Source organism: Nycticebus coucang, chromosome 3 (assembly GCF_027406575.1).
Source record: "Nycticebus coucang isolate mNycCou1 chromosome 3, mNycCou1.pri, whole genome shotgun sequence".
NCBI classification, from domain to species: domain Eukaryota; kingdom Metazoa; phylum Chordata; class Mammalia; order Primates; family Lorisidae; genus Nycticebus; species Nycticebus coucang.
The window spans coordinates 146094462-146105415 of record NC_069782.1 but is presented as its reverse complement, the minus strand read 5'-3'; the positions used below and the strand labels follow the sequence as shown (position 1 = coordinate 146105415).

Below are 10954 nucleotides of genomic sequence, written 5' to 3'. Positions count from 1 at the left end.
TGAGGAGAGTAAGACGCTCCCTTTACATACAAAATTTAAGGGGCACCAAAAAACTCAATATCAAGATAAATAATATTTACTATAACATCTAAAAAATAAAAATATGAAATCCATGATACATAAAGACAAGATCTGATAGTGCCATACCAAGAAATATTAGAGCCTGAGATGAAAGGAAAAATGTGCAGCCCTCTATAGGCATTTTGTGTATTTTTAATGGTGGTTTTTCCAGAATATGAAAGTGGTTGAAAATTTTGAAAGTTGGTATATTAAAATTCACATTATTTTAAGTTTAAATATTTTATTTGTACCAAAACCAGAGTTCATTATAATTTTATTTTCCTGACTTTAATGGAAGCAAACTCATCAATAATATCTTCACAATCTACTTCTGGAGTAGGGAGAGAGAAGGCAGAAGTGGGAAAAGAGAGATCAGATTGCAAAGGGCTTATTTTGCCATGCCAATGAGTGGGGTCTGCAGCCTAAAGGAACATGGCCCTAGAATGAGAAGCGCTGGGGTTAGACAGAGTTGTTCAAATCTCTGTCCCTCCCCTTACTAGTTTAGTGACCTTTGACAGGTTACTTATCTGCGTGAGTATCTGTTTCCTTATCCATAAAATAGCAATAGTACCTATCTCACAGGATGATTTATGAGAATGTAAGTGCTTCCAAAGTGCTCAGCACAGTGTTTTCCATTTGCCATCTCTTGATGTTTGATGGCCATTATTATTAATATGGTTCTGGGGACCCATGAAATGACATGATAGACAGAGAACGACCACTCTGGCAATGGTATGGGAGGCAAGACAGGCAGAGTGACCAGCTAGAAGACAACTGAAGAAATAAGGCTCTAGGAATGTGAATAGAGAAGTGGGGGGAAAGAGTGGACGGTAAGGAGGGCTTGGACAGTTGGGTGACTACAGGGACCATCTTTGAAAAGACAGAAAATGGAAGAGGAGCCAGTTTGGGAGGAATGTTTATAGGGTGATGTGATTTGGATTAGGTTTATTAGGATTAGGAATATAACAGAATATCCACAGCTCCTATGGTAGTTTCAAGAAATCCTCAAGGACCTAGGTGTCTTATCTTTCCTACTCTGCTAGCAAATAACTTCTAGCATCAGTTATCTCATAGTCTAAAATACAATAATGTCTGGAGTTTCAGAAATCCTGACTATATGCCAGACATCTACAAGTAGGAACAAGAGGGAAGAGCAAAATGGAATAGCTTCCAGCTGAGTCAATCCCCCAGAAGAGACTTCCCAAAGATCCTACCTGGCACTTCTTTTTTTTTTTTTTTGCAATTTCTGGCCGGGGCTGGGTTTGAACCTGTCACCTCTGGCATATGGGGCTGGCGCCATACCCCTTTGAGCCACAGGTGCTGCCCCTCTACCTGGCACTTCTTACAAATCAAAATCCAGTCATGTGGACATATGTAATTATAAGGGAGATGGAGGAATAAGAGTCTTTTGGCTAGGTGCATTGTCGTTCATGATAAAATGGGAGACCTGTTACCAAGGAAGAGGGAAAGAATGGACAGTGAGCAGGCAGCCAGAGGTCTCTGCCAGAAGGGAGACGCTCTGTTTAGGTCAGGTCGAGTTGGAGATCTCTTGGGTGTAGGCACCAGAAAGACATGGCTGGAGAAGCGTGAACTGAAGCCTTCAGAGTGACTGTCATCATCCAGGTAAAGGATGGCCTTTTTTAGAATTAAAAAAAAAAAAAAGAGGGCCAAGGAGAGAATCATGGAACCGAACAGATGGTCGATCTTAATAGTGAAATAACAGAAAAATTATTAACTCATAGGTATTCAGTAAGGGGTTGAAAGCAATCCTTTTGGTCTTCCTCTGCTGCTGACTAGCTGAGAGGCTCCCTGTGGGGACACAGTTTTCACAACATCTGAACAGAGCAGACAGAAAGGAAATGTAAATCTTTCTCTTTACATTCTCCAGCTCTCTGCCTGTTTTTCAATTTTGGAGGTCTTAGGTGCAAACATCAGGCTTCAGACCCTGCCTAAAATCATACCTCAAAGGCAGAATCACCAACAGGATCAAAACACCTATGGTAAGCCTATCTCCAATAGCAAGACAGCTGCTCATCATCCGTGCTAAGAGGACAGGAGAGGTGGAGTAGTTTCTCAGGGCACCCTGCTCATTTCACTACAATCACTTATTTTCTTTCTCTTTGTTCCCATAAAAGTGGCCAGCCTCTTGGCCTCACTGCTAACATATTTCCTCTCTTTCTTTGGGATGCCAAGCTGGCTCCCTATGCCCCTTTGGCCCTCTCTTTTCCACTCTGTTTCTCTCTCTCTCTCCTTCTAAGGAGATAAAGTAAATTTTATACTTTTATATCCTAGTGTTTGTCTGGAGAAATCTTTCTCCCCTGCTTCATGAGCACCTAGTGAGCTTTCCACCCTAACAAGAATCACTTGACATTTTATGGCCCAGTAGAGGAATAGTGGCCATAAAAACTAACCCCAAACAAAACAAGAGTGGAAAAGGAAAAGTATAAGAATAAATCATTTTAGTAATGTTTAATCACATAAGGGTATAAAACAACGTATAAGTAAACATTTTTAAGGATCAATCAATCAACCAAACAATAAAGAGTACTTCTGCTCCCTCGGTTCTGAACCAGTTAAAAGTGAGCATGGGCTTCAGGAAGATCAGAATGTCAGTTCTATTACTATTTCAAGGTAGATTTGCAAACACAGCTTAGAAGTGCACTTTAGAATTAAACTTGGCTAAACAACAATAGGCCACCAGCACAAGCACAGCTGTACTTACCCCATGGCAGATAGCTGAGTAGGACACAGGCCTTCTGAAGAGAGGTTGTCTCTCAAAGAAAGCTCAGAACTGGCTGAGACATTCATACCCAGATTTTCTCCCCAATCCTCCAATGTGATAAGTCAGACCCAGGGGGTAGAAAAAGAGTAGAAGTGTTGCATCTCCTGAGGTCCTTTCACCTAGAAATATGAAAAGCAGGAAATAATTGTCTCCCCTCCCTCAATACAAATATGGTCACATTACCTTTAATACATATGCTAATTCTTATTATTCCAACCACCCATCCTGTTGTCCCTAGAATGAGTCCAGGAGCTTTCAGTTTAACAGTTGGGTCCTTATCATCATAAGCCAAAAGTTGGCTGTGATCCCTTGAAGCTGGAGGTCTAACAGTCTACACAGATGCCTGGGGCTCCTGACTGCTGTCTTGTTGCTGTTGCTATCCACAAACCCAGACTTCCTGTGTGCTGTCCACTCTGTGCTGCTAGTGGTTTATCTGACTTTTCCCAAGAGCCAATTCTTGTCCAGGAAATTATTTGCCACTGAAATCTGAACTTGATTATTTTTCCTTAAGGCTGGAGGACTCTGTGTGGTCCCCCAACTCCACAGCATGTCTCATAATCTCTTTTCTGTACTTTAAAACTACACAAACATTCATACACATGCAAACACAAATGTGCACTTAAACACACAGTGCCAGGACGACCAGGCCAGAAGGCTAGTGTTAGCCATACCCAGTACTCTGAACCAGCCTCCCTGAAAGCAGTCAAGGCACTCTCAGAGTCTTCCTTCATACATTAAACAGTATTTATTAAGTTCTTCATTGGCCCTGAGTGGCTACTTCCACTCCTGAGAGATGTTTCAATAATATTAAATTTCAAAAAGATAGGAGTCCAAATAGCTAAAACAATCTTGAAATAAAAGAACAAAGCTGAAGGACTCACACTTTCTGATTTCAAAACCTACTACAAAGTTATAGTAATTAAAACTGTGTAATACTGTCAGAGGCTGGCCATCTGGATAGTCAAATTCAGCAACGAGGTATGTAACACTTTTTCTAGGATGAGTTCACAAACTTAACTGTTAGACCTTGTACAATGACAGCTCTGATGGCCACTTTAGAAAAAGAGTTTCAAAAGTGCTTTGAAGGGTGGACTAGATTCTGGTATCAGTGCTTAGTTTTCCAAGGGGAAAGAAAAGTATGTAGCTTTTTTCTAGGATGAGTTTGCAAACTTAAATGTCCAACCTAGTAAAAGGAATAGAAGTTAGAGTCCAGAAATAAACCCTCACATTTATAGCCAATTGATTTTAAACAAAGGTCCTAAGACAATTCAATAGGGAAAGAGTAGTCTTTTCAATAAATGGTACAAGACAATTTGATATCTACATGCAAATGATAAGAGTTGGACCCCCTACCACACACACATACCATACACAAAAATTACCTTTCAAGGAGCTAAGGCGCCAGCCACATACACCTGAGCTGGCAGGTTTGAATCCAACCTGGGCCACTGAACAACAAAGACGGCTGCAACTAAAACATAGCTGGGCGCTGTGGCAAGTGCCTGTAGTCCCAGCTACTTGGGAGGCAGAGGCAGGAAAATCGCTTAAGCCCAGGAGTTGGAGGTTGCTGTGAGCTATGATGCCACAGCACTCTACCCAGGGTGACAGCTTAAGGCTCTGTCTCAAAAAAAAAAAAAAAAAAATTACCTCAACATACATAAAGAAGATCTAAATATAAGATGTAAAACTCTTAGCTTTCAGGACAAAACATAGGCACAAATCTTCATGACCTTAAATTAAACAATGATTTCTAAGACACAAAACCAAAAGGACAAGTGACAAAAGAAAAAAAAAAATCAGATAAACTAGTCATTAACAAAATTAAAAACTTCTAAGCTTCAATTGTATACTTCAAATACGAGGCAGATGATGTGTGCATTATATCTCCATAAAGCTGTTATCTTAGAAAGCAAAAAGGCAGGCATCAAAGTCTTCATCTCCTTAATCCCAGGAGTTTCCTTGTCTCTTAGGAATATATATTTCCTGTCTCCTTCCATCAGCCCAGAGGGTGTGGGCTGCTATGGCCTACTTTCTTTCTTTCCCCAGGAGGATAAGAACCAACCTGCCTGTTATCTTCAATCTTAAAGAGACCACCCAGGAAGGGTGGCCAACTTGTCCCAGTTTCCCCAAGACTTTTCTAATTTTAGCACTGAAGGTCTTGCTCTCAGGAATCCTCTTACTCCCAGGCAAACTGGAATAGTTGGTCAGCCCGCACTCAGGGCTTTCTTCACAGATCCTCTCCAAGGCACCTTTACCTCACTATCTCTAGACAGAAGTGCCAGGCAACTTGAGTGAGTTTCTCTTGCTGACAACTGAAAAGGAGAGAGTATGTGTCAAGTTTGACCTTACTTGGTCCTCTTCATGGTGTTGTTGATGGATGGAAGGATTTCAAGAAAGAATGAATGATCTGTATTGTCATATGTTCCTCAGAACTCTGATAGGAACTCCAAAAAACTATTGGTCGTGGCCACAAGGAAGTCACCGGGCTTTGGCACAAACAGGTTCATGTAGGAAGAGAGGGTTGGTTTTAGGTAGAAGTCAGATTATAGTGGGTTAAGGAATTAAGCAAGCAGAAAGAACTGGCTACTCCTTTTAAAAACTTGATTCTGTAGGTAAGACCAAAAAAAAGGGTGAAGGAGGAGCTTATGGGAGGATGTTCATTGGCTCTTTTTGTTTTCATTTTTAAGACTGGAGAGACTGACTCTAGTTTTCATGCCAAGGGAAAAGAAACAGACCCTGGAGGCAGGTAGGATCCAGAGCACAAGTAAGTGGATTTGGGGTTGAGGTTTGTAGGGAGAAGAGATGGAAAATGTCGGGGACTAAGGAGCAGAATGAGAGAGAGGTATGAAATAGCCTTTTCACTTGAGTTTCTAAGAGAGGCCCATCTTGCAGCTGAGTTTTTGGAGAATCTACTGTCCTTAACACAAATCCATTTCAGTTAAGTTAGCTCAAGGCAGTTTCTGTTGTTTGCAATTAACTATTCCTGCCCTGAACCAGAAAGCTCTGTTTCCACAGAATCTTGTATGTACCTCTACTAGAGCACGGTCTCTTTTCATCAGAGTTATGTAGGTGTTTCTGCTTTTGCCTAGGCCTGGCACCCTTGAGGGTAAAGACTCTGTTCTTCCACTCAGTATCCCTGGAGCCTGGCACTTGGTGGATGCTGAAAAAATAATTGAATTCAAATTCTCATAGTTCACAAAGTGTGAGCAAATGATGTAACATTTGTTGTGCAAGCATTCTAAATTCAATGTTTTTCCTCTTATTTCATTACATTTGCATAATTTTATGTCACTTAACACCAGATTGGCTTTCATGCTACTCACAGACTCTCCACATTTTCTGCTTTGGCTTTCTCATCCTTTTTGGTGGTCACCAGGAATGATTCAGTCAAGCAACATTAGTGGTCTGTGCCTCCCGCTAGCTGGTGAGAGTGTGAATTCCACATGTAACCCGTCTTCTGGTATTCAACATCTTTACTCTTGAAGTGAATTCTTCCCATGAAGGTTGTTGGGGCAGCTTCATTTCAATGGCATCTTTTAAAATACATTAAAAGGTCATCAGGAAGGCGAAGCACACTACTTCCTCCAAATACCTGCTCAGAATCATAGATTTTCAGAGCTGGGGCCAGTGGTTTTCAGACTTTTGAGTTTCTATAAACCAGCATTAATATAAAAAATGAGATGGTATTATTGCTATTTAATGCTATTCCCTGGATTTATATTCTTCCAGGGAATAGTATTAAAAACAAAAGTTTCTACTAACATAGCATCTCTTCATGAAACAAAGGGCATGTTTTATGAGCATCACCTTTAATTTAAATATCAAATATCATGCATGGCTTAAGGACAGAAGTATGTTCTGAGCCCTTAGGCAGCTTCATCATTGTGCAATCATAGAGTGCACTTATACAAATCTAGGTGGTATAGCCTACTACACACCTAGGCTACGTGGTACAGCCTGCTGCTCTTAGGCTAGAAACCTGTACAGCCTGTTACTGTACTGAATATCTTAGGTAACTATAACACAGTGGTAAGTATTTGCATATCTAAACATAAAAAAGCTACAATAACATGTCATATTATAATCTATAATAGACCACCATCCTGTATGTGGTCTATTGTTGATCAAAACATTATTATGCAGCATATGACTGTACTTTTGACTTTATAAAAACTCACGACATTTCTAAAAATATTTAAATATTTCTAAATAACAAAGTGCTTAACATTGTGCCTGGGATAGTCAATTTTCTGTGTTATTATGTTTAGTAACTGTTAGCCATTTTTAACACAAAAGACAATATGTTTCTTTTATCTACCCAAAAGGTTTGCTGAGCTCCTTCATAGATTTGGAGTGTGCCTCTGAGGGGGACACGGTTTGTGGGGGAATTGAATGACTCTGTAGAACAGAAAAGATTTGGGATTATCAGAGGTATTCTGAAGAGTAAGGAAGAGGTGGGAGGAGGGGAAGAGAGAGAGGAGACTTTGAGATGGAGAATGAGATGGGAGACTCCATCTCACCAACACTGTGGGGAAGGGACATGGGTGAAAAATACTTTACGATCCAGGATGCATGGATACACAGTTTGAGGTTTCTGTATCTCAGTAATGTGAAGAACTCCTCCTTCACTCTCCCCCACTTTGGCTTCTTTAACATTTACTATAATGGTGCATAAATGTTATGAGTAGGCATAGAGTGGAAATTGAGAAGGAGTCTACATTTTGCATTTGGGAGGAACAGCCCAGAAGCAAAGGCCAGGAGCCAGAGGTGATAGGAGACCAGAAGTTGCCTGAAGCTCCTAGAAATCCCCACAACAGTTTGAGCATGGTTCCTAGGCAGGCACTTGCCTTGTTTCTTTCATAATGGGAGCCATTCCATGATTTACACCTGGCCATGAAAAAGTTAAGCTGAGATCATCATAATCCCAAAGTTCTGTAACTTCCCCAGCTCAGTCAAAACCGTTTTTGTGGTAGAATCACCCAGAGCCAAGAGAATCCTTGGCTTCAAGATTTTCATGAGCTAGAGTGGAGCTCTTTACATACAGCCAGAATCTGCCTGACTTTTAGGTATGGAAAATTTGACCCCTCTGGTGTTCATGTGGTTGGAGGGATATGCATTTATGATGTAATAACTAAGCAGCCAGTGAGCTTGAGGAGTACACGCAACCTGGCTTCATTAACTCTATGGCTTTGGTCAAGGTGCTACCCTGTACAAAATTCGCTGGCCCTCCTTTCCAACTTTTCTTTCCTCTGCAGCAGAGAACTGACCAGCTCCCTTAGTGGACTGTAGCAAATTTGGTGTTATGGTGGAGAATAGAGACCAAGAGCTTAGGATTCAGTGTTAGACAAACCAAGCTCTGCTATGTGACCCCATGGCAACTTCTTCTCTGCGCTGGGGTCCCCGTAGGTAGGACTAAATGTGGTAATACACAGGGAGGTTTAACAAGAGCGTGGCAGTGAGTCACTGTTCATCTTCCAATCACCTGACAAGCTCATTTCACTCCTCACGATTCTTCTTTAAACTTTTTGCCTGTTTAAATTTTGAAGATTCACCTACGTGGAAAAGCCAGCTCGCGTCTCACGCCCTCTCTGCTCTAACCCCCTCTCCCAGGACCCACCCTGCGCGGACGCAGAGCGTCCGCGGGTCGCACTGACAGTCAGCGATGGCAGTGTCCGTGGCAGTCAGTCCTCTCTTGCGGTCGGCTTGGCAAGTGTACGAACGGCCAGCTCAGAACCTCTGCGGCGCTGCCCTGCAGGAAAAGCGTCTTCGCCAGCCCAACCCTCAGGGGCGCGAGTGGCTTCCACACTGCAGGGCTGCGGCAGAGGTGGCAGTGGGGACCAGGGCCAGCGACGGGGGATGGGCGCATTGGAAGACAACCGGACAACCGGCATCCAGAACGCGCCAAGCCTGCGCCGGACCTTCTCGGCCTCCAACCTGAGCCTGCAGCTATGCTTCCAGATCCGGACCGCTGCTCCAGGAGTGACAGCCACGTGGATCGCGGCGCGCGCTGTCCCTGAGTGGAATGTTGGCGGGGGGCGGGGTTGGAAGGGCGCCCGGGAGGTGAAGCAGAGCCCGCGCCCGCGCGCCCGGATGCCGGCTGCCCAGCGCCGCTGGCGGGAGCGAGTACGCTGTCGACGTCACTCCCCGTTCGACCAATGAGCGGAGGCTCAAGGGAGGCGCCGTCCGCCCCCGCCCCCATCGCCGCCACACCGGCCCTGCGGGAGCGTCTAAGGAGGCGCGGGCCGCTGCGGATCCGGAGCCTCAGAGCGCCGGCCCGACCCGCTGGACGAGGCCCAGGCAGCCGCTTGCCGGGACCCCGCCGCCCGATGTCCTCAAGATGGAGGCAGCGGGGGCGGTGGCGTGAAGAAAGCGGCGCGGGAGCAGCGGCCCGGGTGGAGGTGGTGGCGGGATGGGGCTGCTGCTCATGATCCTGGTGTCGGCCGTGCTGGGCTCCTTCCTCACGCTCCTCGCCCAGTTCCTTCTGCTGTACCGCAAACAGCCCGAGCCACCGCCGCACGAGGCCGCACGCGCGGGCGACGGCTTCCGCTACCTCAAGCCGGTGCCAGGCCTGCCCCTGCGGGAGTACCTTTATGGCCGCGGCCGGGAGGAAGAGCCCTCCGGCGGGGCCCCCGACGGCGGCGCGACCCCGGCTCCAGCCCCCGAGACCCCCGCCCCGCCGACGCGGGAGACCTGCTACTTCCTCAACGCCACCATCCTGTTCCTGTTCCGGGAGTTGCGGGACACCGCGCTGACCCGCCGCTGGGTCACTAAGAAGATCAAGGTGGAGTTCGAGGAGCTGCTGCAGACCAAGACCGCCGGGCGCCTGCTAGAGGGGCTGAGCCTGCGGGAGGTGTTCCTGGGCGACACCGTGCCCTTCATCAAGACCATCCGCCTGGTCCGGCCCGTGGTGCCCTCGACCACCGGAGAGGCGGACCCCGAGGGGGAGGCGCTGCCTGCCGCCTGCCCCGATGAGCTGGCCTTCGAGGCAGAGGTGGAGTATAACGGGGGCTTCCACTTGGCCATCGACGTGGACCTGGTCTTCGGCAAGTCCGCCTACCTGTTCGTCAAACTGTCTCGAGTGGTGGGGAGGCTGCGCTTGGTTTTCACTCGGGTGCCCTTCACCCACTGGTTCTTCTCCTTCGTGGAGGACCCGCTGATCGACTTTGAGGTGCGCTCCCAGTTTGAAGGGCGGCCCATGCCCCAGCTCACCTCCATCATCGTCAACCAGCTCAAGAAAATCATCAAGCGCAAGCACACCCTTCCGAATTACAAGATCAGGTGAGGAGAAGGCTGGAGGGGATGGCAGAGGCTCGGGGACCCCAGCTGCGGGGAATCCGGCCTGGGCGGGATGCTGCTGTCTTGTTGAGCGGGAAGGGCAAAGGTTTGTTTATATCCCAGTCCTTGTTTACTGCTGGAGTCTTCTCCCCACCCTGGACAGGGCCCTAGGCAGAGGCAAATAGTGGACATTTTCTTTGCTTTCGAACGGCTCATGGGCCCTCGAGGTGCTGCCTCCTTTTAAAGCAGCATGTTGAAAATGGAAGGGAAGCCTACTCTAATCCCCAGGAGTCGCTTCTGGGACTGTTGAGAAACTCTTTCTATATAGAGTTGCTGCATTGAGAGCAGCCGCGTCACTCACTTGCTTTGCATCATCACCTCTGCCACATTGAGAAATTGCCCTGGACACTGTACAGACAATGATGGGTGTGCTCCTAGCCCAGGTCTGTTCTATTTTGCCATCGGAAGCCACTTTTACTTCGAGCCTATGGTATCTTTTAGGGCAGATGTCAAAGGAGTGCGTTCCACGCGCAGCGAATTAGAAGGGAGTTGGGAGCCTGTACTTCTTTGGGTGTTTCTCTGTACATTTTGTATTAATGTTTTTTCTGCCCCTTTGGGGAGGTTCTGTAGCACAAACCCAGACTGCCTATCAGGCATTTAGTCTCTATAGCTGGAAGTTCATCACAAGGTCCCTGAAGTCACTCTGCAGATGGTAGATAATATTTTAATGATAGTTGGTGATTTTAACTTTGAAAAGCCCTTTTGGACCTGATAGGTTAAATGTATTTAGTATACGTTTTTGAGTAATGTGTGAGTTTTCTTTTAACATTATAGAAG

The 10954-nt window shown here is 45.8% G+C and overlaps 1 protein-coding gene and 1 long non-coding RNA gene across 2 annotated transcripts in view; one reads left to right on the top strand and one right to left on the bottom strand.

Moving 5' to 3' along the window:
• Positions 1-2855: 2855 nt before the first annotated feature.
• Positions 2856-8576, bottom strand: LOC128582169 (uncharacterized). The gene is made up of 3 exons (XR_008378998.1): positions 8460-8576; positions 6166-6375; positions 2856-2961 (listed from the first exon to the last, which is right to left on the bottom strand). It is a non-coding gene; the product is annotated as an uncharacterized LOC128582169 (long non-coding RNA).
• A 454-nt stretch (positions 8577-9030) lies between these two features.
• Positions 9031-10954, top strand: part of PDZD8 (PDZ domain containing 8) — a 92550-nt gene continuing 90626 nt past the window's right edge. Inside the window, exon 1 of the mRNA XM_053584678.1 lies at positions 9031-10120. Coding sequence (XP_053440653.1) covers positions 9252-10120 — 869 coding nt within the window. The 5' untranslated portion in view covers positions 9031-9251. The remainder of the gene's footprint in view (positions 10121-10954) is intronic.